The 27,706-nt window shown below is 37.2% G+C and overlaps 1 protein-coding gene across 4 annotated transcripts in view; it reads left to right on the top strand.

Moving 5' to 3' along the window:
• Positions 1-27,706, top strand: part of KLHL7 (kelch like family member 7) — a 78,701-nt gene that overhangs the window by 18,420 nt on the left and 32,575 nt on the right. For all 4 annotated transcript variants that reach the window (XM_046021358.1, XM_046021356.1, XM_046021357.1 and 1 more), the window contains 6 exons: positions 3,733-3,835; positions 5,185-5,278; positions 5,549-5,673; positions 10,047-10,222; positions 13,702-13,876; positions 26,455-26,597. In XM_046021358.1, the coding sequence (XP_045877314.1) occupies positions 3,757-3,835; positions 5,185-5,278; positions 5,549-5,673; positions 10,047-10,222; positions 13,702-13,876; positions 26,455-26,597 (792 nt within the window). In that variant the 5' untranslated portion in view covers positions 3,733-3,756. The remainder of the gene's footprint in view (positions 1-3,732; positions 3,836-5,184; positions 5,279-5,548; positions 5,674-10,046; positions 10,223-13,701; positions 13,877-26,454; positions 26,598-27,706) is intronic.

Raw genomic sequence — 27,706 nt, 5'->3', positions numbered from 1 at the left:
AACTTTTTTTTAAATTAGTAGACTTTGCTTTTTAGAGTATTTTTAGGTTTACCAAAAAATAGAGCAGAAAGTACAGAGTTTTCCATTTTCCCTCTCCCCATCCCATTGTCCCCTGCTGTTAACATCTTGCTAACACAAGTATGATACATTATTAAAATTGATGAGCCAGTATTTTGTTACATTATTATTGACTGCAGTTTACATTAAGGTTTATTCTCTGTGTCGTACATTCTGTGGATGTTGACAGTTGTGTAGTATAAATGTGTCCTATTACAGTATCATAGGAAGTAGTTTCATTGCCCTGTGCTCCACCTTCTGGCCACATTTTTGAAATAGTATCTTTATCATATATTAAATTCCTGTTTAATGTAGATCCCTTGCATTTCTTACATTTATTTCTCAACATTTAATTATTTTGTTGCTGCCATGCCAGGTTGTTGTGGTTTTTTCCCCTCATTTGTGTTTCTTTATGGCTTACTGCTCACATACAGGTTAACTAATGCTTTTTCATATTTATCTTATTTCTGTCTAGCCATCTTACTGGCTTTTTTATTTAGTTCTATAAGTGTTAAGTTTATTTATCTTTATTTTCTTACTGATTTTGTTACCTAAAAACCCAAGTTCAGCTGCTCATTGCTCAAAAGCCAATACTTAAGAGACCAGTTTTGATTGGAAAGGAATATGACCTTTATCCAGAAGGCTGGCCACCTGCGGAGAAGGGAGACTTTTGTCTAAATACCAACTGAGGTTTTTACCTGGCCCAAAGATTTTTAAAAGCACTTTAGCGCAGTTAATCAGTAAAAAGGGAGCACAGTGGTCTGTAACACTTCTTGACTGTGTGCAGACTCGATGGTACCAGCTACAAACATTATAGCAGTACTTGAAGGTTGCATATTGGTGCTCTGGTTCCCATACAAAGAAGGGTTTGGTTCATCAAGAGGGCTAGAGGTGCTTGCTAAACGTAAAGACTGGTAAGTTGTCTGGGGCAGAGGCAATTTTCAATTTGGCTAAAATTTTCAGAACAATAATTGATAAATAGTAGTAACAGCATATGTGTCTCTGTTTCAAACTTAAATGAGAATGCTTTTGTGTCGCCATTAAATGTGATGTTTGCTTTTGAGTTGAATCACCTTCAGCGTACAGATACATCATTTACTTTATTAAAGAGTATACAAGGAAATGAATTTTTAATTTTGCCTTCTATTGAAGTTTTTCTATGTGAAGCTTTTCTCTTTTAACCTATGAATATCCTGAATTATATTAAAGAATTACTGTTCTTGAATGCTCCTTGCATTCCTAGAACAATGTTTGACGAATAACCCTGCTGAATTCACTTTGCAAATATTTGACAGAGCTGTAAGTAAGTCCCTAAAAGAAGAAAAAAGTGCTCAAGTACAAAGAAAATGGGATTAAGATACCACCTGGTAGTTAGAGAAAAAAGAAGACAGCACGAAACATAATAAATAATGTAAAAGAATATGGCCTCTGTAAAATGAAACATGAGTTATCAGTAATAAATATGAAGGACCTAAATCCTACTAAAAGTAATTTTAGATGGTGAGAATTTCAGATTAAGTCACACAAATCTATGCAATATATGAGACTAAAAAATCAAAAGCTGAAAGTAACAAATATAAAGATAACAAATATAGGTGAATATAAACAAATTGCTAGGGTTTATGTATTTTTTTCTTGTTTTATCCAGTGAACATGTATTGTCCAAAAGGTAGTTTTAAATTTCTCTTCATTTCACATAGGACTTGTTACCTTTCATATTCTCCAGTGTAACCCAGATCTCTGTCTCTTCCCATTTTCTATCTGCAGATAGACTCTTCCTGAGTGGAACCTCTCTCTTTAAGTCAGTCCCATCTCTTGTTGAAACCTGTTAGTCTACATAGTACGGTCAGATAGATGTACCATTTGGATACAAAAGGTTCCACCCATTCCTTCCATAACATTAATATCCAGCTGGAGATTATTCTTAGCACTAAATTGCTGTGCAGAGAACTCTCTGATTTCTTTAACTTCCTAAAGTACAAGTAAGTCCATGCCACTAAAACTCACTATTACTGAGTATATATTTTGGAAAGGTTTTTCGCTCCCTTTCAGTATAGCCATAGACTCCTCCCTTATTTGACTTTCTTGTTCTTCTGTCCAAATTATTTTTCTCCCTCCTTTCCTTCTTTTCTTTCCACATTTCTTTCTCTTTCTTTCTCTTGAGCAGCTAGATCAGCTTGTTTTGTTGTAACCAAATAGCTGACCTGGTTTTGCTACCTGGTATTTTTGGTATGGTATGTGGCAAAGTCACCTAAGAACTATGCCTACTCTGTATCTCCCCCACCAAATCAAAGGAAATAAAAATTGAAAAATTTGAGACACAGTTGGGATAACAATGGCTTTAACCATAAGTAATCTGAATATAATATCTAAGCAGCAGTCTGTAGGCCTTATAAAAAAAAATCTTAACATCGCAGTAAAAGTGAAATATGTTAATCTTTTAGCCCACTATAAAATAAAAATAAAGCCCATTTCCTTTCTTGTACTGAGCATTACCGTCTCACTTGGATTTTTATTCGTGGAGTAATAAAGTAGAATATAGTGAATTACCTATGAGAAATTATATTAATAGTTTCTTTTTTTAAGATTTTATTTATTTATTTGAGAGAGAGTAAGAGCACAAACAAATGGGAGGGGTAGTGGGGGAGGGAGAAGCAGACACCCCACTGAGCAGGGAGCTTGTCGTGGAACTCTAGCCCAGGACCCTGGGCCATAACCTGAGCCGAAAGCAGACACTTAACCTACTGAGACACCCAGGTGACCTGTATTAATAGTTTAGTAAATCCTTAAAATTTACAAAACGTGATAGAATTTTTTTTCATTCTAAAAGTATTATTTGCCTCATATTCCCAGTGCTAAAAGTTCCTAACATATCAAAATCTCCAGATTTTCTCTGAGACTAACCTGTATGTTATATCTTCAACTTCATTAAGAAATTGAAATTTTGACAATAAAAAATTCTTTCTCCTTGAAATTCGTCTTTAAGTGTCCCAGTAAACCTTAATTTTTTTCATTACTATTTCATTTCTACAGCATTGTAAGTATTTAATCTAACTCTGCCTTCTTTCGACAATCTAGAGTGACACCATTTTAGTCTTGGTCAGAAATCACAATTGAAAAAGCGGTTGCTATCCAGCTCCTATCAGACATACATTTGAGAGAAGTGTTACTAAGGAAAGAGTGCTGAGTGGTCATTGGGTCTGTCCAGTCTGCATTCTGAATTGTTTTTGTTTCAAGTTAAAGCTGTGTAAGCTACTTTCTTGGGAAATACAGTGTGCACTTTGGGTCTTACCAAGAATAGATAATTTTTTAAAAACCCAGATTGCTATGTTTGAAAAACCGTCAAAGACATTGCTCTTACTTCATTTAAAATCTCCATAAAATATCACCATGAGAAACACCTTACATTTTGTGTCAGAAAAAAAAATTGGCTTTTCTAAAGTATTAGTAGACTGCTTTCCTGAGGGAAGCTCAGTGCCACATTTTGATACAGCAAATCACGATAGCAACTCTATGTCTCTTCTAAATGTGTCTGAGAAACAGATTCTGTGCTGGACAAAGACTGGATTTGAATAGAAAATAGAGATGAAGCATTTGTCAAGCACCAGTTTTGTATGTTTCCTAAGCCAGGTCCAGTGCACCCCTTTTAATTTCATTTACTTCTCTCTTCACTAGAAAACGTTATGTGATGTGATCCTTATGGTCCAGGAAAGAAAGATACCTGCTCATCGAGTTGTCCTTGCAGCAGCCAGTCATTTTTTTAACTTAATGTTCACAAGTAAGTATCTTAAAGTAAAACATAATATTTTTTCCATGAGAATAAGGTGGAGTCTAAACGAAAATATCTTCCTAGTTTTTAAAGCACTTAAGAAATTAAGGCCATAAAACAATGAAGCGATTGAAAAGTGGTTGTGGTGAAGATTGAGCAAAAGAAAAATGTCCTTTCATCAGCCTTACAGGCCCAGAGCTTTTATGGATGAAGGTACAGTTTTTACTTGAATGTCCAGTTTTCTTCTTGACCTTAGTTGGAAAGGCAAAGAAAAAAATAAATGTTTGGGATGATTTGTCTAGCAAGTTAAACTAAATAAAAATGAAGTATGAAATATCATACTAGAAAGAACTCTAGATTTAAAGTTAAGAACTGGATCCAGGGGCGCCTGGGTGGCTCAGTGGATTAAGCCGCTGCCTTCGGCTCAGGTCATGATCTCAGGGTCCTGGGATCGAGCCCCGCATCAGGCTCTCTGCTCCGCGGGGAGCCTGCTTCCTCCTCTCTCTCTGCCTGCCTCTCTGCCTACTTGTGATCTCTCTCTCTGTCAAATAAATAAAAAAAATCTTTAAAAAAAAAAAAAAAAGAACTGGATCCAAGTCCTGGTTCCTCTGTTTAGTATTATTTTATGAGCTCGATCAGGTTATGTAATATATCTGCCTCAAGTTTTCTCTTTGGTGCTCTGGCTACCTATAAGGTTTTTGGTAGAGAATGAGAGCTTTGTTAGCTATAGCTATATATTTTTTTTTAAGATTTTTAATTTATTTATTTGACGGACAGAGATCACAAGTAGGCAGAGAGGCAGGCAGAGAGAGAGGAGGAAGCAGGATCCCCACTGAGCAGAGAGCCCAATGTGGGGCTCGATCCCAGGACCCTGGGATCATGACTCGAGCCGAAGGCAGAGGCTTTAACCCACTGAGCCATCCAGGTGCCCCGCTATAGCTATATTTATTATAGCAGTTGCATTGCTGTAATTGTCATTGTTCTTATAGATGTTTGCCAGCTACATCAGATGTAGTTTTGCTCATAGCAATTTAGAAGAGTGCTACTAAAGTATTTTAGGACTTGGAGGAATACTAAGACTAGTTTTATGTATATGTTTACTTGGCTTTTTTTTTTTTTTTTTTAAGAAATACACTAATTCACTAATTTCCTAGCTTATTTTAATTTAAGGCACTTTTCAAGTGTGGAGAATTAATTTGCATTTATTATAGGAATGTTGGGCTTTCTGGGTATATTTTTTCCAGAGAAATCTCTGTCCTATTATTCTTTTCCATATTTAACATGGCCTGGAATGATCTGGCCCTCAGTTAAACTAATAATAGTACTCATGACATTTATATTTCTTCTCTTCATTTTAGCTAACATGCTTGAATCAAAGTCCTTTGAAGTTGAACTCAAAGATGCTGAACCAGACATTATCGAACAACTTGTGGAATTTGCTTATACTGCTAGGTAAGTTAAGAAGGATCATTTCCGTTACAGAGAAGTAAGGTTGGCATCCACCATGCCGGACCATTGTGGTGACAAATTGGTATGCTCCAAATTCTTCAACATGAAAAACTACAAGGATGGGGAAGTTTGAGGAACCTATGCCATACTGATGCAAGGACTGAAAGTTTAATTTTCTGTTTAACTTCAGGGGCTAGTAGGTTCTTTTATAATAGCATTATTTAAATAATAAAAAATTGTAGGAGATTAATATTCACTTTAACTTCTTTGCAGAATTTCTGTGAATAGCAACAATGTTCAGTCTTTGTTAGATGCAGCAAACCAGTACCAGATTGAACCTGTGAAGAAAATGTGTGTTGATTTTTTGAAAGAACAAGTTGATGCTTCAAATTGTCTTGGTAAGAAATCAGATTCCTACTAAAAACCAAATTTTAATGTGTATTTTAATTTTAAAAAGTGTGTTTGTAAGTATCTTCATTTAATTTTAAAGACATTATCCGCTAGAAAATATGCTCAAAATACATTTTAAGAGATGCTTGAGGAGGTGCCTATTAATCTAGGCAACAAGAAACCCATTAAAAACTGTACTACAAAAAAAAAAAAAAAAACAACGAACAACAACAACAAAAAAAAAACTGTACTACATTTTCTAAAATATAAAATAACTTTAATAATGGTTTTTTATGTATCTGGAATGAAGAGTGAGGATTGCATCTGGTGGTGGTGTGATATATGATATCATAAGTATGAGTGTTCACCTTTGTTGAAGCACTTAAGATTGCTACAGTCCTTCTTGAATGAGAAAACTGGGGTTGTATATATTGCCTGAGGTCTTATAGCTAGTATGTGGAGGTGCTGAGGTTGGAATTTAAGTAATCTTGTTCTCAACTGCTACACTATGTTGCCTCTTCACATTGTCAGTTATGGTAGCTATTGTTTACTAGAAGACCTAAAAATCCTAGGCTATAAAGTAAGATACTAATAAAGGACTGCTATAGGAGGCACGTGGGTGGCTCAGTCAGTTAAGCATTCAACTTTTGATCTCAGCTCAGGTCATGATATTGGGGTCTTGAGATTGAGCCCCATGTTGGGCTCCACACTCAGCACAGAGTCTGTTTGTCCCTCTCCCTCTGTTCCTCTCCCTGATTGTGCATTTGTCTCTCTCCCTCTCTCAAATAAATAAATACATCCTTTGAAAAGGCCAGTCTCTAATCTCACCTGTGCAATAAAGACATTCTGGGATGAGTCTATTTCTCTGGGCCATAGTTTGGGGCTCCATTCATCAATAAGATTAACGTTCCTGAGATTTTACTTATTTCTCCTTATATAAATATTCTCACAAAATTTATTATAAAAAGGGAATTCAAAGAAGTTTTTGGAAGATGATGACTTAAATATTTTTCCCTAACTCCCTGCCGCTCTAAATTTCCAACCAGGTACTTCAACTAAAAAACAGAGTAGGGAGTGGACATGATGGTACAAAGCATACTGTGGAACCTGGAGCAAGTTTGTGCTAACCACATCTTGGGCTTTGGTCTTCTGAGGAGACCATTTAGGAGGTTTACTTCTGGATCCCTCTGTCATCATTGTTTTCAAAGCTGAGAGGAAGGACAGCATAGCAGCCTAAAAGGGAGCCTGATTCTCTTGGGCTATCAGTGGGGCAAAGATAGTGGCCCAACCAGTTGAGCCAACTACACTCTCAGTACCCAAAGGAACTACTTCAGCCTGCTTTCTATTTAGCCCTGAATGTGGCTCTACCTGTGAGCTGATCAGAGAACTCTTTGTTTTTACCACTTGTCAGTTCTCTGCTGCCTAGAAGAACCCAACAAGCTGATTTCCATGAATACCAAAGGAACTCATGACACCTGATGGAACTGGGCAAAAATCATACTAGATTAAAGGAAACCAGTAGTTTGAGGGACAGAAAGCAGGCTAAACAGCCAAAATGAATGTTTCCTATAGACAAATTTAATATAAGAAGAGAAGAACTTAAGATAGAAAGGATGCATATGAAGGGGGTGGGGGGAAGCTGTGATTTTCCATGAAATTCCATTGAATTGAAAAATAGAATGGATATTCCTAAAAATCAGACTAAAGAAGATCAGCAGAGAAAACTGCTTCATGATAACAAAACAAAAATGCAAAGAAATGGAAATAATTAGTGAAAACATAAAAGATGAAAAGAAGATGAAGGGACACTGATATGAAGTAGGAAGTTCAGAAGGAACAGATGGAGGAAATGCAGTATCAAAGAAGTAATAAAATTTATTTGAGCTCAAAAAAAGCTTTACTTTTCACACCAAATTATACTAAGTACCAGACCTGACGAAGTAAGACACTCCTCTCCTAGATATATCCTAGTAATATTTTTTGCCTCCAAAATCAGGAGAGAACTTCTCTTTGGGATGGTAAAAATGCTCTGGCGCTAGATAGTGTGATGGTGGCACAACATGGTGAATAATCTAAATGTCACTAATGGTAAGTTTATGTTGTATATGTTTTACCATAACTTTTTTAAAAACCAATATAAAGGGGCGCCTGGGTGGCTCAGTGGATTAAGCCGCTGCCTTTGGCCCAGGTCATGATCTCAGGGTCTTGGGATCGAGTCCCACATCGGGCTCTCTGCTCAGCAGGGAGCCTGCTTCCCCCCCCCCCTCTCTCTGCCTGCCTCTCTGCCTACTTGTGATCTCTCTCTGTCAAAAAAAAAAACAAAAAAAAAAAAAACCAATATAAAAAGAATTTATAAGCTTTTAGAGAGAAAGAGTATGGTAGGTTAGCCAGAAATTGGCCACAAATTCTTTCCATCCCCATATGAGTCTTTGTATATGTGACTTTGTAGCCTTCAATCAAGAGGTAGAGTTTTTTCCCTGTGTAGCCTAGGCTTGGCCATGTAGCTTGCTTTAGCCCATGGGACATTGGCAAATGTGACATGAGCAAAGGCTTAAAAAATGATCATGCTTTGGGGCTTGCCCTTCTTTGCTGCTGGGGACTCTTTTGCCATCATGAAAAGATTAGAGGCCATATGGGGCACAGATGAGCTGTAGTAGCTGATGTCTGTACCAACCAGCTTATTTACTACGAGATAAGTAAATGAGGCCAATCTAGACCACCCAGTCCCCAACTGAGCAACCAGCTAACTACAGAGATAAGCTAAAAAACCGGCCATGTTCAAAAGAACCACCCAGTTGACTCAGAGAATTGCAAGAAATAATACTTTACTGTTATGTTGAGCCACTAAGTTCTAGAGTTGTTTTTCCTGCAGCAGTAGATAACTGGGGTTCCTGGGTGGCTCACTTGGTTAAGCATTTGCCTTTGTCTCAGGTCATGATCTCAGGGTCCGGGGATCAAGCTTTGCATCGGGCTCTCTGCTCAGCTGGAAGTCTCCTTCTCTGAGCTCCCTCACATGCTCTCAAATAAATAAAATCTAAAAGAAATAGATAACTAGTAAGAGTTTACTTAGAAAAGAAAGAGAATCAGAATGACATTAATTTATCTGTAACAGGAAGTTAGAAAATAGTAGAATAAAATATGCAAATGGAGAAAAAGATTGCATTTTAAAACATTCATTGGACACATTGCTAAGACAAATGAAGATTTTATTTATTTATTTGACAGAGAGAGAGAGAGAGTAAAAGAGGGAACACAAGCAGGGGGAGTGGAAGAAGAAGAAGCAGGCTTCCCGCTGAGCAGGGAGCCCAGTGCAGGGCTCGATCCCAGGACCCTGGGATCATGACCTGAGCCGAAGGCAGACGCTTAACGACTGAGCCACCCAGGTGCCCTTGAAGAATTATTTTAAAAAGAATTTTTAAAGAGGTATTAAAAATGAACTTACAGGCTATATAGAAATATATGACAATAAGCACGGAAAAAATCAAAACTTTGGAATGTGACTCAAGTATTGCTTTAAAGAGAATTTGTAGTCTTCAAATACTTCCAAATAAATGCATTTATTTTTATTTCGACAGAGGAGTCTACTTGAAGAGGTAGAAAAGAAAAATTTTTACACCTAATGAAAGTAGAAGAAAATACCTTTTTAAAGTAAAATTAATAAAATAGAAAAACAGCACTAATAGACTATGGATTGGCCAGAGAAACAAAAACTAATTATTTCAAAAAATGGTATAAAATACCTAACAAGTCTAATTAAGAAGGAAAGATGAGGAGCATCTAGATGGCTTAGTCAGTTGAACCTCCAACTCTTGGTTTCGCCTCAGGTCATGGTCACAGGGTTCTGGGAGCAAGACTTACCCCACCCCCACCCCAGTCAGCCAAATTGAATCCATCAATGAATGTCTTTTTAAAAATAATTCTTTACCAACAAAAGTAATAATAATAATACTGTGCCACCCTGGTGTGAGATATTGGTATTGGAGGAAGTTGTTTGTTTGTGGAACAGGAGTATATGGGAACTCTGTACTTCCTATTAAATTTTGCTGTGAACCTAAGACCACTGTAAAATCATATCAAAATTTTCTTAGAGTAGAATGTTATAAGCTTATTTTAAAATTTATTTACAAGAGAAAATGTTTAACACTAGCCAAGAAAAAATGTGAAAAAACATTGAGGGGGCTTTTCCTACAAAGTATCAAAATCAGCCATATTTAAGTCAGTACGGTATTGGCATAAGAATAAACAAATCAGTAGAATAGAAAAGGATCCAAATTTATGAAATTCATTCAGCCTCGTATTTCTGGAGTCATACTTTGTCTTCAGTGTACGTTTGGGGTTTTTTAAAGTCATTTTCTATTCATTTACTTTCTTCTGTATTTAGGTATAAGTGTGCTAGCAGAGTGTCTGGATTGTCCTGAATTGAAAGCAACTGCAGATGACTTTATTCATCAGCATTTTACTGAAGTTTACAAAACTGATGAATTTCTGCAACTTGATGTCAAGCGAGTTACACATCTCCTCAACCAGGACACTCTGACTGTGAGAGCAGAGGATCAGGTGACTAAATTGTCTTCCCACATTTTTCTTAGTAAAAATACCTTATTGATTTCTTATGTTTCATGTTTGGATACATGACAAGGAAAAGAATCATATTAGGAGAGAATCTGTTCTTTAAACAGAGTATTCCAAAATCGTTTCATAGAAAAAGTAAATCTTGGGTGCTTGCAAGGGCTTTCTGTCTGAGAGGTAGGCCATTTGGTAGAAGTAAAGTTATTGGATACCATGGTAAGAAGAATAATGCTTCCCCTCCAAATATGTCCACATCCTAATCCCCAGAACCAGTAAGTACTTACATGGCAAGTGGGACTTTGCAGATGTGGTAAGTTAGAGGTCTTTGAGATGAGATTATCTAGGTGGGCCCAGTGTAATCACCAGACTCCTTAAATGTGGAAAGGGAGGCAGAAGAGTCAGTGTCAGAGTGATGTGATGTAAGAAAGACTTGGCCAGTGATTGCTGGCTTTGAAGATGGGAGGAAGAGGCCACAAGCCAAGGAATGCAGGCAGCTGCTAGATACTGGAAAAGCCAACAGAAATGCTTTCTCCTCTAGAGCCTCAGGCAACCCTACTGACACACTGATTTTAACCCAGTGTGACACATTTTTACTCTAAAACCGTTGGAGGTATAAGCTGGGTACAGGCATTTGGGAGCTAGGTGGTCCAACAGTAACACTTTGGTATGCAGACATTCAGTTAATCCCTCTTTGCAGTCCCACATCCTTCTCTGTATTTGAAGGCAGTGAATTTATGATCATTTGTTACATCAGCAATAGAAAACTAATGGAGGTACTGTAAGATCATAAGCCTTGAGTTACTTTTCTTCTAAAGATAAAAGATTTGCACTGAGCCATTTTTGTCTGGTCTTAATGGCCCAGAGTCATTGGTTATACTAGTCTCCAAATTGACAAGTTGGACCTGGAAGACCTGGCTAGGCAAACACCAACACCACCAACAACAACAAACACAACCACACTTCTCAGTTAGGTGACTAAAATTAACTGACTTACACGCATTATGGAAAGGGAATTAAAAAATAACTTTAGTCTGAAGAAAACCTGGCAAACGGTACCTACAGATCATCAGACCTGATGAGCACTACGTATAGGTTAATATTGTCAATGATAAGTCATGTTGATATTATGTACCCTTAATATAAAGTAAGGAGAATGGCATGGCACCTCTGTGGTCTTCCTCCGAAAAAACTGTAATTCTGGTCTAATGAGGAAAACCTCAGACAAACCCAAATTGAAGGACATTTTACAAAATACCTGACTAACAGGGGCACTCGGTGGCTCAGACAATTGAGCATCTGCCTTCAGCTCAGGTCATGATCTCAGGGTCCTGGGATCGAGCACTGCATCGGGCTTCCTGCTCAGCGGGGAACCTGCTTTTCCCTCTGTCTACTGTTCTGTCTGCTTGTGCTCTGTCTCTTTCTGTTAAATAAAATCTTTAAAAAAAATTTTTTTAAATAAAAATTAAAAAAGACAATACCTGACTAGCACTCAAAACTGTCGAAGTGATCAGAAACAAGGAAAGTCTGAGAAACTGTCATAGTCTAGAAGATCCCAAGGTGACATAATGAGTAATGAGATGTATCTTTTATGGGTTATGGGACAGAGGAAAAAATTAGATAAAAAACTAAAGTTTTGGAAGTATGGACTGTACTTAATAATTGATTCATTAGTTGTGATAAGAGTAACTTGCTACTATGGTGAGTGCTGTGAAGTGTGTAAACCTGGTGAATACAGACCTGTACCCCTGGGGCCAATAATACATTGTATGTTAATAAAAAATTAAAAATTTATATATAAAAAAAGAGTACCTTGCTAATAATATAACACTTTAACAGCAGGGTGCAGGGCATATGAGGACTCTGCACTATCTTTGCAACTTTTTTTGTAAATATAAAACTTTCCCAAGATTAAAAATTTATTTTTAAAAAATAGGCCAGTTCCCATAAAAAATTAATTCATGTGGAGATCAGAACTTAGGCCATATTAACACTAACTCCAACTGAACCAACTTAAGTAGCTCAAACAATTATGTGGCAGATTTTTATGTTTATGAAATAAAAGGTGTGTTATCAGTGTGTTTAAACTCATGATTTGTGGGACACCTGGCTGGCTCAGTTGGTAGAGCATGGGACTCTTGATCTCAGGGCTATGAGCTCAAGCCCCATATTGGGCATGGAGCCTAATTTATTTACTTATTTATTTATATTTATTTATTTGAGAGAGCACATGAGCAGAAACAGCAGAGGGAGAGAATCTCAAGCAGATTGCACCAAACGCAGAGCCAACTCAGGGCTTGATCTCATAACCAAGAGTCAGATGCTTAACTGACAGCACCACCCGGGGCCCCTGGGCATGGAGCCTACTTTAAAAACAAAAAAAACTAGTAATTTATAAATCAAATTGTGTTGATAAACTTTGACTTGTTTGGTAAAAATAAATGAGTGCTATTGTACTATTTTGAAAACAATTCTTATATAAATATCCTTTAAAATATAGAATTTTTATATTGTAAAGTTTCTGGAAAACAGGTATCAATTCAAAATTCAGGAATATTGTATTGAAATAAAGTCATAGATGACCTTCATATGTCTTGGGGTGGAAACCCCCCTCCGAGGAAATTAGTCTGTGTTCCTGGTACCGAGTGAACATGTATTGAAACTATCATTAACCAGTAGGTTTCTTTCCATAGAAATGTACATCATAGGGGCGCCTGGGTGGCTCAGTGGATTAAGCCGCTGCCTTTGGCTCAGGTCATGATCTCAGGGTCCTGGGATCGAGCCCCGCATCGGGTTCTCTGCTCCGCAGGGAGCCTGCTTCCTCCTCTCTCTCTGCCTACTTGTGATCTCTCTCTCTCTCTCTGTCAAATAAATAAATAAAAAAAAAATCTAAAAAAAAAAAAAACTGGGAAAGCTCTTAAAAAAAAAAAAGAAAAAGAAATGTACATCATAGCTCCTTCTGAGAAGAAGTTACTTTTTTTTTTAAGATTTTATTTATTTATTTGACAGACAGAGATCACAAGTAGGCAGAAAGGCAGGCAGAGAGAGCGAGAGAGGAGGAAGCAGGCTCCCTGCTGAGCAGAGAGCCCAACGCAAGGCTGGATCCCAGGACCCTGAGATCATGACCTGAGCCGAAGGCAGAGGCTTTAACCCACTGAGCCATCCAGGTGCCCCAAGAAGTTACATTTTGTTTTAAAAAAACATAAATTCAATATCCTCCTGTGATTGTATTATATAGTAGTAATTAGTTCTAAAAAATATCTACAAGAGTCATTAGAGCAGTATGTAAACTATTGTGATGTACTGGCAAGTATTTGGGAATCAGAGAAAATATCTGAATAAAATATTAGGAATAAGTGGTTGTATCTTCATGATATCCTCCCCCAACCTTCAGTATGAGAGTAAATAGGTAATTGGAAATGTTGCTGCCTTCTAAGAACTTTATTTACTATGCTGTTTTCTCTCCTTAGGTTTATGATGCTGCGGTCAGATGGTTGAAATATGATGAACCTAATCGCCAGCCATTTATGGTTGATATCCTTGCTAAAGTCAGGTTTCCTCTTATATCAAAGAATTTCTTAAGTAAAACGGTACAAGCTGAACCACTTATTCAAGACAATCCTGAATGCCTTAAGATGGTGATAAGTAAGTTGCCTTACTGTCTATTCGTAACCTGATCCTGTAGCTAGTTTCTCTTGAGCTTAAACACTTTAAAATGGATCAGACTCAGCACCAGGCAAAAACATTCAAGACTTAGCTCTTTTAGATACTTAATCCACTGGGGTTGTCAGCTCTTTACTTGGAGGAGACTTAAATAAGCCCTTATTTTATAGGGACACTGTGATAGAAGGTAAAAATTATTTATACCTTGTTTTCTTTTGTGTATGATAGCTTTCATGCTCTTCATTTCTGGTGTTTCTTTTTTTTTTTTTTTTTTTCATTTTATTTTATTTATTTTTTTCAGCGTAACAGTATTCATTGTTTTTGCACAACACCCAGTGCTCCATGCAAAACGTGCCCTCCCTATTACCCACCACCTGTTCCCCCAACCTCCCACCCCTGACCCTTCAAAACCCTCAGGTTGTTTTTCAGAGTCCAATCATTTTTTATATTAGTCAACCAAATAGTGTACTGTGATTACTTTTTCCTTTTTTTTTTTTTTTTGGCCTAGAACTAATAGCTGCCATACTTTTTTATTTACTTAGTTTTTCTTGACTTGGAGGCTAAATGTTCCTCTGTAAATATTCCTTAATAAAATTGTACAATTAGACAATCTGTTGCTTTTCTTTTATTTCTTGGAAACATCCTTCATAGAGCCTTCTTTCTGCATATTCCAGTATGGACTGTTCGCACTCTAACCTTAAGGCACACTTATCTTAGACTTCCCTTCTCTGCCATCCTGGATGTCCTTTCACTTCTCTCGTAAGTTAGACCCACTGTCTTCCTGGACCCCAGATCTTCCCTTTTCATAATTCTCTCTATTGAATGGAATGTATCCCCTAAAAGGTTCCTGAGAAAGTATATCTGATAGTAAATATTTGGAGACTTGATGAATCTCATGTCTTTATTTTACCATAAAGAGTTGAAGGATTCTTAAACTGGGTATAGAATTATGTTGAAAATCATTTTCAGTTAGAATTTTGAAGGCACTGCTCCATTATTAACTAGCTTCTGGTGTTATTTTTGAGAAATCTGTCAAAATCTGTCAGTCTGACCCACTTATTTTTTTATTCCTCCTTTGTAAGCATTTAAAATCTTTTGGGGGCAGGGTGCTCCTGGGTGGCTTAGTCGGTTAAGTGTCTGGTCTTAGTTTTTGCTTAAGTTCTATCTCCTGAGTCCTGAGGTCAAGCTTGGCCTCAGGCTTTACGCTCTGCAGGGAGTCTGCAGCCAATCATCTCCCTCTGCCCCTCCCCAACTTGTGCATGTGCATGCACACGTGCGCTCTCTCTGCTCTCAAATAAATCAGTCTTTAAATCAATAAAGTCTTTTCTCATATCCCTGATGTTCTTCTGGAAGTTCACAATAATGTAACTTGATGTGCCTCTTTTTTTTTTCTTTTTTTTTTTAAGTTATCATGTTGGGCATTTTTTATCTTTTCAATAGATTTCTTTGTTCTCTGTTACTGGTATTGTGATTCTTCAGCAATTGAGTCTGTAATCTTGTCTTTCTTGTTACCCATCTTTGCTTCTTCTATCTTCTGAGAGATAACCTTAATTTTTCTATCAACACTTTTATTTCAGCTCTTTTTAATTTCTGTGAGCTTTTATTCTCTGGTTTCTTATTTCATGGCTGTAATAATCTTATTCTGAAGTAGCATTGTAGTACCTTTCATGCTCTCTTGTGTGTATTTTCTGTATTACCTTTAAATTTTGTTTTTCTCTTTTTGTTGTTATTGGAAGCTTTTCTTAAATATTTGGTATCATCTGTGAGTCATATTTATAGGACTAAGTTATTATTAAACTAGTAGATAAGGCAGTATATGTGCATGGGCTTCTTACCTCTTGGGCTGAACTGCAGGGTAATCAGTGTAAACAGTTTAATTGAGGAGCCCTCAAATGTCAGTATCTATAGATACTTTCTCAGGTAGCTAGGTATAGACAGCTGGGTATAGACAGTCCTTGGTAGGGAATATTTTGATACATAAACTTAATCCTTGTCTTCAGGCTCATACCCTTCTCTGTGTGATTCCTTGAGACTAGAGTATCTCCAAAGACAGTCCTCACATATCCTACAGTGGAGAAGGCATGGTAGATTACCTGACTGTGTAGGAGACCTGGCAGTTCAAATGTTGTTTATTCAGAATTTTAGAGTTCTCTTATCTTCATCCCCACCCCACTTTCTGGGATACTTCCTATCTCCAATTATGAATCTTTCCATGGTTCTGCAGGATAATTTGGCTTGCTTCTCATTGCCATCTCCTTCCACATCCATTTCGGTTTAGCATTCTATCTGCTACCTGTCTTCATTAACTAAGTTTTAGGGTTACAGACCTATTATCAAAGGTAGAATTTGTGTTTGTTACTTGCTTCCCTGTTGTCTGGGATGGCTTTTAAGAGAAGCGGAGAAAAAAAGGTCTTAAAATGGCACATTCAGTCTCAAATTCTTTTTTTTTTTTTTTTTTTTTAGATTTTTTTTTTTTTTTTTATTAGACAGAGATCACAAGTAGGCAGAGAGTCAGGCAGAGAGAGAGAGAGAGGGAGGAGGAAGCAGGCTCCCTGCTGAGCAGAGAGCCCAATGCGGGGCTTGATCCCAGGGTGCTGGGATCATGACCTGAGCCGAAGGCAGAGGCTTACCCTGCTGAGCCACCCAGACGCCCTGTCAAATTCTTTTATATTGTTAAATCTGAATCTGGCTTTAAGGGTTTAGTTGGAAATGCCTTCCTTATTCCAAGATGATTTTTTTTTTAATGTTATAAATTCTTCTCATGCACTTAATAGATTTCTTCTTTTCTCCTTTTTTTTTTTTTAATTTTAAACCTTATATACCCAACTGAAATTTATTTGAATAAATAATCTAGGTTGTTGGTTTTTTTTTCCTTTGTAAGTCTGGCAAGATGGCCCAATATCATTATCGAATAATTCATCTTTTCCCACTGATTTGAAACATCATAAACTAAATTCCCACATATGTATACATACACAAAAACCAGTTTCTCTTCCATTTCATTCTGGTACCTTTTAATTATTGTTGTACCTCATTTAAATTCTATATTCTGGAGAATTTATCATTTTCTTATAACTTCTACACTTAAAAATTTTTTTAGATATTTTTGTATTGCTATTATGAATTACATATTTTTCTTTGTATTAGTTATTATTGATCCCTTTTGAAACTTTTTTCAGGGTGTCTGGGTGGCTCAGTGGGTTAAGCCTCTGCCTTCGGCTCAGGTCATGATCTCAGGGTCCTGGGATCAAATCCTGCATCGGGCTCTCTGCTCGGAGGGGAGCCTGCTTCCTCCTCTCTCTCTCTGTTTGCCTCTCTGCCTCCTTGTGATCTCTCTCTGTCAAATAAATAAATAAAAATATTAAAAAAAACTTTTTCCAGTTGATTTCTTTTTTTCTAGGGCTTTTTTATCTGCTAATAATGATAATTCTGGCTTTTCCCCCTATTATCTTGTTACATTGCTCTATTACATTAAATGGCTTTTTCATGACAGTGTTCAATTAACTGATAATGGTGATAAACGGCAGCCTTATCTTTTCCTTACTTTAATGGGAATACTTTTAGTTCTAATGGTGTAGACATGGGTTTTGACTGTCGTTGGCTTATGTATGTGTGTGGTACATGGGTGGATATGAGTGGAGTGGATAGTAGGTGTCTATAATTAAGAAAATACTTTTCCTAAATCTTAAACTTTAATAAACACCTATAAAAGTTAATTTTTTTCCTAAGTTTGAGGATTTGGGCAAATATTTCTTTAGTGTTATTGTTTTAAAATTTCGTATGCATATTTAAGCTATACAGAAAGGTATAAAAAATAATACAAATATTCATGAACTTACCTAGCACCTTAAGAAATCAGTACAGATGAAGCATCCAGTGTACTCCTTCCCAGTGACAGCTCCCATTCTTCCACCTGAGAGGAAACAGCCCTGAATATGGTGTTTGATAACCATACGATTCTTTAAACAGTTATATAGGCAACATCGAGTATTGTTTCGCATGTTTCTAAACTCTATGTAAATGTTACACTATGTATTCTTCTGGAAATTGCTTTTAAAAATAGTTTGTAATTCTCGCGTTTTCTCTTGTGACCAATAAGTTAAGTAGAAGTGTGCTTTTAAATTAGCCTTTGGTTATAGATTTTTACTTAATTGCATTGTGGTCCAGGAACATCATGATCAGATCTTTAGTATTTATTAAAAGTTGTCAGTTTTTGTAAAGTTGTCATTTGTATCTTTTATGACCTAATTTTTTGGTCTAGTTAATTTATCAGTTACTGACAAAGTTGTATTATATTTACCCACTATAGTAGATTTCTCAGTTTCTTCTGTAATTCTGTTAATTTTTCTTCTATATATTTTGAGGGCTTATTAGTGTGAGTTTAGAAATGTTATCTTCCTAGTGAATGGTACCTTTTATCATTATGTAGTCATCTACTGTTTCACTATAAGATTGTTGCCTTTCTGTATTTTTTTAGATATTTATATAACTAATCTACCTTTTTATCTGTTTAGTGATTTCCTGGCTTATCTTTATCCTTTTGTGTCTTTTCAAACATTTTGTGTCCTTATATTTTAGGTATATCTTTTCCAAAACAACATATAGTTTAATTTTCTTTTTTAAACCCTTTTTGATTATCTTTTAACAGGTAAATTATATTCCATTTAATTTACTGTAAGTACTACTTATTTGAATTATTTCTAATGCCTTATTTTGCACTTTTTGTTCATCTCAGTTTTTCTGTACTTCTCTCTTGTCTCCTTTTGGGTTGAGGTTTTTTTCCCTACATTTTTTCCTTCTACTGTTTGAGAAGTTTTTTTTGTTTGTTTGTTTGTTTGTTTGTTTGTTTTAATTTTTTATTTCTTTGACAGAGAGAAATCACAACTAGGCAGAGAGGCAGGCAGAGAGAGAGGAGGAAGCAGGCTCCCTGCCAAGCAGAGAGCCCGATGCGGGGCTCGATCCCAGGACCCTGGGACCATGACCTGAGCTGAAGGCAGAGGCTTTAACCCACTGAGCCACCCAGGCGCCCCTACTGTTTGAGAAGTTTTATAATCGGTGTCAGTCTTTTTAATAGTTATCTTTTCTATTTTAATACATGTACCTTAGACATTAATATTTCTACCCTCCTCCATGGGGCACCTGGGTGACTCAGTCAGTTAAGCATCTGTTTTCGGCTCAGGTCATGATCCCACAGTCCTGGGATTGAGCCCCACGTTGGACTGACTCCCTGCTCCGTGGGAAGCCTGCTTCTCCCTCTCCGTATGCCTGCCACTCCCCCTTGTGCTTTCTCGCTCTCTCTGTCAAATAAATAAAATCTTTAAAAGATTTATATTTCTACCCTCCTCCAGAAAAAAACAAGGATCTTAGGACACTTTAATTCAGTTTCTGTATTTACATGTTTACTTGTTCTGTAATTTAGTTCTATTTTTTTAACTTTGCAGATGAGACATGGTAATTTTTTTATAATTTTTTAAAAATATCATGAGTGTTTAGATTTATCCATGTTTGCCAGTTTCTTTCCCCACCACTTCTTCTTGTGTCTTAGACCTTCCTTCTGAGATTATTTTCCATATTTCTAAAGAACGTCTTTTACAGCCTTCATACATTTATAGTCTATTTGTTGTAAATTGTTTTCGTTATCTGGAACTGTCTCTACCCCCACCTCATGCTCTTCTTAAATGAAAGGTTAACTGGGCATATAATTCTAGATTGAATACTTTGAAGATCATTCATCCTGCCTTCATTATTACTGTTGGTCCTGCTGTTCGTCTAGTTGTCATTCTTTGTGAATGATCTGGTTTTCTGTGGCTTTTTACAAGAGCTTTTCTTTACTTCTTGTGTTTAGCACCAAATATTGTGGGAATTCATTTCTTTGGTTTATCCTGCTTGGTATTTGTTTTGTTTCCTGAATCCAGTGATCTGTGTTTTTCATCATTTAGAAAATTCTCAGCCATTTTTCTTCAAATAATGCCACTGCTTCAGGAATTCTAATTAGAAATGTTGGCAAGTCCTTACTTTGTGATTTCTAAACTTTTCATTCATCTTTGTCTCTTTGTGTTATATTTGGGATAAATCTTGAAATGTATATTCCAGTTCACTAATGCTTCTTTCATCTGTTTCTGTTCTGATCAGTTGTTTAACTTATCCTTCGAGTTTTGAATATTAACTACTTAATTTTTTTCAGAGCAGCCTGGTCATTTTTTATGCTCTTTGCTCATATTTTTCGTTCTTTCATTTCTATAAACATCTTAAATATAGATGTTTTGTGTTTTGTGTTTAATGATGCTAATATCTGAAGAGTCTTTGAAGACCAGATGCTGCTGTTTGTTCTTTTGACTTATTCCTGTCCACTTAATTCCTTATGTGTTTTGTAATTTTGGATTGTGAGCTTAAATTTTTTATCTTAATTTCCAAGAATATTGGGAGGCCTGGGTTAGATTATTGTGGGTCTTCCTGCTCTCCTCAAAAGGAAAATGGTATTTGCTTTTGCCAGGTGTCCTGGGGCACAAGAAAAAACAAGATTATGTTGAATCTTTCTTAATTTATGGTTTCCTAGACTTGCAAATAGGTAAATTCAAACCTCAAACCTGCACAAGGGCAGGCCATCATTATAAATTCTTAATGGAAGGAAACTACCTCACCTGGAGCTGAAATTTAAGTAGGCAAATTACAATTTACCTCTTTTGCCATAAGACAGTTTGACTTTTTGGCTTTTTTTTTTTTTTTTAGCTTTTCTTTTTATTAAAGGTATAACAATCCAAGTGATCTGGCTTTAGGCAATGATCTCAATTCCAACAGCTTACTTGTATAAATCCAAGACCTTATCTTCTCTCCTTCTTACACCCAGTAAGATAATTTCTGAGTTTCTGATATTATCAAAACCCTCATAGTGGTACCATTAGTACTTACCATTCTAGAGGTCTCTTAATGCTTGCCATTCTAGACTTTAGTTTTCTCATTTTTCTCCTTCTGATCTTAGCTGTACATTTTCTTTGCCATTTTAACCATTTTGTTTTAAGTAATCTCTTACACCACCCCCACCCCCACCCCCACCCCCCAGTGTGGGGATTGAACCCAAAACCCAGAAATCAAGAGAATTGCATACCCTACTGACTGAGCCAGCCAGGTACCCCTTAACTGTGCATTTAAAAGAATGTGGGGAATAGTGGTGCCTGGGTGGCTCAGTCGGTTAAGCATCTGCCTTTGGCTCAGATCATGATCCTGAAGTTCTGGGATTGAGCCCCATATCCAGCCCCTTCGCCTAGTGGGAAATCTACTCAAGGATTCTCTTTCCCTCCCCCCATTCCTCCCCCTACTTGTACTCACTTGCTCTCAAAAAACAAAAAGAATATGGGTTTTTTTTTCTTTTCTTCTCTAGATTTATTTTCTTTTATTCTTTTTAAGATTTTGTTTATTTGAGAGAGAGAAGGGGTGTGAGCAGGGGGAATGGCAGTGGGAGAGGGAGAAGTAGGCTCCCCACTGAGCAGGGAGCTCGATGCAGGGTTCAGTCCCAGGACCCTGGGATCATGACCTGAGCCGAAGGCAGATGCTTAACCAAGTGAGCCACCCAGGCACCCTTATTTATTTATTTTAGAGAGAGAGAGAGCACAAGCAAGAGGGACAAAGAGAGAGAGAGAGAATCCCCAGCAGACTCCACACTGAGCACAGAACCTGATGTGGGGCTTGTTCTCACAACTCTGAGACCACAACCTGAGCTGAAGCCAAGAGTCGGATACTTAAGCTAACTGTGCCACCCAGGCACCCCTAAAACAAAGTTTAAATGTTTATTCTTTCCAACGTTACAGTTATTTTGTACCAGGGAGTATTTGTGAAAGTCTGAACTGTCATACTACTGTAAGTAGAAGTTTAGCTTATTTAAAAAGACGTGAAATACGAGTGTTTGACTGCAGTATGCTGAGTTAAGTACACTCCTGCAACTCTCCTGGGCTCTTGAATTCCCATTCATCTTAAACCAAAAAAACAACGTGGACAGTATCTACAAATGGAATCAGCAGTTAGATTTCAGTTAATGTGAGCAAGAAAGCCTCTCATAGAAGGTAGTTAGAACCTACTTTGAACGAAAAGTTATTCTTGGTACCTCATCTGGACATTTCATTTAAGGTATAGCGGGTCTCAGTCACAAAGTTTTAAGGAAATAAGTGAAAGAGAAATGAGCATTTTCCCTCCTGCCTAAGACAGCTGTCTCAAGAGTGGCCTTAAGTTTGAATATCTTAGTTATTAAATTGTATCACTTGCCTCTTAATTTGGAAGTTAAGTAAAATTTTCATTAAACACCTAGTTAATAATACTGTCATGATTTTAGGTATGTTGACCCATGATTGTCCCTTAAATTGGAAAAACATCATGATATATTCATACAATGGAATGCTTTGTATTCACTAAAAATATTTTAAATGAATAATAATTTAGAAATTTTTCATAAGTGGCAAAAGCATAAAACACACTTGTGGCCTGTGTGGAGCCCTCCTAAGAGCAGTAGCTCTCAAACCCTAGCATTTCTGGTTCCAAAGTCTGGGGTAGTATACAGTAATCTGGATTTTTAACAAGTTTTGAGGGGCCATTGCTGCTGGTGATGGTCAGGGAGCCACAGTTTAAGAACCTCTGTCTAACATAGACCAGTGGAACAGAGTGGAGAGCCCAGATATGGACCCTCAACTCTATGGTCAAATAATCTTCGAAAAAACAGGAAAAAATATACAATGGAAAAAAGACAGTCTCTTCAATAAATGGTGCTGGGAAAACTGGACAGCGATATGTAGAAGAATGAAACTCGACCATTCTCTTACACCGTACACAAAGATAAACTCAAAATGGATAAAAGACCTCAACGTGAGACAGGAATCCATCAGAATCCTAGAGGAGAACATAGGCAGTGACCTCTTCAATATCAGCCACAGCAACTTCTTTCAAGATATGTCTCCAAAGGCCAAGGAAACAAAAGCGAAAATGAACTTTTGGGACTTCATCAAGATCAAAAGCTTCTGCACAGCAAAGGAAACAGTCAACAAAACAAAGAGGCAACCCACGGAATGGGAGAAGATATTTGCAAAAGACAGTACAGACAAAAGGTTGATATCCAGGATCTATAAAGAACTCCTCAAACTCAACACACACAAAACAGATAATCATATCAAAAAATGGGCAGAAGATATGAACAGACACTTCTCCAATGAAGACATACAAATGGCTATCAGACACATGAAAAAAAGTTCATCATCACTAGCCATCAGGGAGATTCAAATTAAAACAACATTGAGATACCACCTGACACCAGTTAGAATCACCAAAATTAGCAAGACAGGAAACAACATGTGTTGGAGAGGATGTGGAGAAAGGGGAGCCCTCTTAAACTGTTGGTGGGAATGCAAGTTAGTGCAGCCACTTTGGAGAACAGTGTGGAGATTCTCAAGAAATTAAGAATAGAGCTTCCCTATGACCCTGCAATTGCACTACTGGGTATTTACCCCAAAGATACAGATGTAGTGAAAAGAAGGGCCATCTGTACCCCAATGTTTATTGTAGCAATGGCCACGGTCGCCAAACTGTGGAAAGAACCAAGATGCCCTTCAACGGATGAATGGATAAGGAAGATGTGGTACATATACACGATGGAGTGTTATGCCTCCATCAGAAAGGATGAATACCCAACTTTTGTAGCAACATGGGCGGGACTGGAAGAGATTATGCTGAGCGAAATAAGTCAAGCAGAGAGAGTCAAGTATCATATGGTCTCTCTTATTTGTGGAGCATAACAAAGAACACGGAGGACATGGGGAGATGGAGAGGAGAGGGAGTTGAGGGAAACTGGAAGGGGAGATGAACCATGAGAAACTATGGACTCTGAAAAACAACCAGAGGGTTTTGAAGGGGCGGGGTGGGGGGATGGGAGGTTGAGGAACCAGGTGGTGGGTAATAGGGAGGGCACGTACTGCATGGAGCACTGGGTGTGGTGCAAAAACAATGAACACTGTTACACTGAAAATAAATAAAAAAAAATAAACATTAAGTATGTATTGCCAAAAAAAAAAAAAAGGAGCCTCTGTCTAGGGGCACCTGGGTGGCTCAGTGGGTTAAGCCTCTGCCTTTGGCTCAGGTCATGATCTCAGGGTCCTGGGATCAAGTCCCGCATCGGGCTCTCTGCTCGGAGGGGAGCCTGCTTCCTCCTCTCTGTCTCTGCCTGCCATTCTGCATACTTATGATCTTCTATCTGTCAAATAAATAAATAAAATCTTAAAAAAAAAAAAAAAAAGAGCCTCTGTCTTACACCTAGAGTTGGGTGGCTGAAGAGGGGTTCAACAAACTGCATGCCACAGACTGTAGCTAGCTCTGAGTTAAAAGTGGTCTCTGCATTTATAAAGTATTATAAAAACAAATGGAGAGTATGTGACAGAAACCCTATGTGACCTGCAGAGCCTAAAATATTTACTATCTGGCCCTTTCCAGAAAAAGTCTGACCCCTGACCTAGAGCATGCACCAGAGCCTTAGCTGCAAAGGTTGCCTGCTGTTCTAACACAAAGTGCTTTTACTCAAACTCTAAAATGAAGGAAATTCTAAATACTGATACTGATTTTCATTCCCTCACAGACTTCTCCAGCCTGTCTCTCTTTTTTAAAGGCCCAACACAGCCTCATGAACAAAGTGTTTTGTGTGTGTTGAGAATTGTTGACATTATTTTTATTTTGATCAATAATATATAGTTCAAAACAATATGAAAGGGTATATAGTGAAAAGTAGATCTCTCCATTAACTCTGCTCCCTACCCCCTTATCCCCTCATGCTGGAGATTACTATCTTATAAATCCTTCCATTGGTAGTCTGCATACACATTTACCTACATATACTTGTATAAATTACATATTTAACTATATGCATAAAATATAAATTTTTAAAACACAAATAGTATCATACTGTGTATTCTGCTATTGCTCTTTTTCCTTCCACATTAGTTTTTGGAGATCATTCCCTTGGTACATATTACCCTTTTTCAGTTTTTTGTTTTTTGTTTTTTTTTTTTTAAAGATTTTATTTTATTTATTTGACAGAGATCACAAGTAGGCAGAGAGGAAGGCAGAGAGAGAGGGGGAAGCAGGCTCTCCACGGAGCAGAAAGCCCCATGTGGGGCTCGATCCCAGGACCCTGGGATCATGACCTGAGCTGAAGGCAGAGGCTTAACCCACTGAGCCACCCAGGGGCCCCCCCTTTTTCAGTTTTAACAGCCACTTATAATATTCCATTGTATGAATATACAGTAATTTTAGCCACTTCCCTGACTGAACTTCAGGTTGATAAACTCATAGAAGAGTTACTGACTAAAGAGTGTGTGCATTTGTAATTTTGGGGAGATCATATATATTGCCTTCCATATAGTTTGTACCTGTCCACATCCCCACCAGCAATGCGTAGGAAGTAGTGTGTGTTCCCCACACCACAGCTATAATATATCCTGTTTCCAGACAGTTTGATCATGGCCAATCTGATAAGTGAAGAAGTATGATTTACTTTGTATTTCTCTAACTAGAGCACTTGAGCATCTTTTCCTATGTTTAAGAGTAGTTTGTAGTTCTTTTTCTGTGAGCTGTGTTTAGTTGCTTAGTGGAATTTTCTATTAGTAACTGGTTTTAATCTTATTAATAGGGATTCTTTCCAGTTGGTCTGTTACATGATTAATAAATTTTTTCCTAGTTTGTCATTGTCTTTTGGTTTTGTTTTTTCTTTGTGACATGCAGCAATTTAACTTAAAATTTTATGTAGTTAAGTCTGAATTTTTTTTTTCATGGCTTCTATGTTTTATGCCTTATCTTCCACATTTGGGGCCTTTTTTTAAAGATTTTAAAAATTTATTTTAGAGGAAGAGAGAACACAAGCTGTAGGGTCAGAGGGAGAGGAAGAAAGAATCTCCAGCAGACTCCTTGCTGAGCACGACCCAGGGTCAGGACCTGAGCCAGAAACAAGAGTCGGGCACTTAGCTCCTCCACCCGCTCCTGTTCACTTGCTCTCAAATAAATAAGTCTTTCTAAAAAATCATCTAAAGCACCTACTTCTCCAAGTTTTATGTGCATCTAAATAACCTAGGGTTTTGTTTAGTATGTAGATTCTGATTCACTAAGCCTAGTAGATTTTGAGGTTCAGTAGTTCTAACATACTCCCAGATGCTGAAGCTGCTGGCTTTTGAACCACATTTTAAGTGGCAGTACTAGTCCCTGGACTGTACCAACAGAATTTTTCATTTTTGAGTCTGTGGTAGTTTCAGAGATAATTGGCAGCTGTTGCTTGAAGAGTCAGATAATTCACTGGTATATAGTAAGTGGGTGGGGGCATTCTTAGCATGGAAGTGATTGCTGAGAATAATAAATTGGTTAGGACTCAGATCCTTACACATTTTCTTGCCTCTTTGCCCCTCACTCTTTGCTTAAATGCTGTAGAGGGATAATAGAAAAAAAGTTACAGAAAAAAAAGCACTATGATGTTTGGTTATTTCCTTTTCAAAGAATTAAAGTGCCTGAAGTTTCTTGAAAAATTGCCATGTGTTTTTCTGCAGGTGGAATGAGATATCATCTGCTGTCTCCAGAGGATCGAGAGGAATTGGTAGAAGGCACAAGGCCCAGAAGAAAGAAACATGACTATCGCATAGCCCTCTTTGGAGGCTCCCAGCCACAGTCTTGTAGATATTTTAACCCAAAGGTAACTAACTTTTGTTTTTGCTGTTGAAAGCCCTTAGCACATAAACACTCAACTGCCATTGGTAATAATAGCTCATGCCTTCTAGAGAAGTTGCAGTTTATTTGTTCTTTCACATATCTTTTGAGATAGACAGTTCTCTTTGTTTAACAAATAAGGAATTTGAGGCTTAGTCAGATTTTAAATATTTTTGCAATTCCTCCAAAGCACTGCATAGTAACCACTGCCAGAGAAAATTGAAAACTAGTTCTCCTATCTTATTTTGTTAGCAACTCCTTGCTTTCTTTATGTGTCATTTTCAATAAAAATGTTCTGGGGATATATGTGGTATTCTCTGTTTAGTAATTATGTTTAATGTAAAGTAATACATAGTAATTCTAGAAAATTTGGAAAACCTAGAAAATAACAAACAAAAAAGATTAAGTTACCTTTAACTCAACCATCTAGAAATTATCATCAATTTTAATGTGTTTTCCAGTATATGTTATGCCATTTCCAGTATATGTTATGCATTCCAGTATATGTTATGCCATGTGATTATGCCCAGATGGCAATTTGGTCAAGGCAATTGTGTCTAGAAACACAATTTTTCTTAATAGATTGTTAGTTAAAACCTTGAGAGAGTCCACTCACATTTCTACCCCTTGTTTCTTAGACCTGTGTGTTTTGGCTATGGAAGAGAGAGTGCTGCATATTGCTAGTTCTGTATGTTTTGCTGGGGCTGAGCAAATATCACAGTCATGAAAGATAGCACCTGTAACTCATGTTGAATCTAGCATATAATGGTCTGTTGCATCATTTTGTTGGCCCATTTTTGATTGATGATAGATACCTGATGAGTCCATCATCCTCTTGACATCAGGATACTTCTCTGATACTCATTTCTTTGGAGGTATTCTATGTAATACTGTAGTAGAGATGAACAAAGCATTTATAAAAACGCATACGATGATGTTGTCCAGAGTACAAAACATTGTAAAGATCAATCCAAATCCAGAATCAGTATCCATTCCAGTGAGGGCAGGGCATTGTCTCTTTATCAGTGGAGGGGTTCCAGTGTAGTTAGCCAGGCATTAGGTCACTAACTGGTTTCCCCAAGGTGTGGTAATAAA

This window comes from Meles meles, chromosome 10, assembly GCF_922984935.1.
Source record: "Meles meles chromosome 10, mMelMel3.1 paternal haplotype, whole genome shotgun sequence".
Lineage (NCBI taxonomy): Eukaryota > Metazoa > Chordata > Mammalia > Carnivora > Mustelidae > Meles > Meles meles.
Note: the sequence above shows the minus strand (reverse complement) of the source record. Positions and strands in the feature narration are given on the sequence as shown.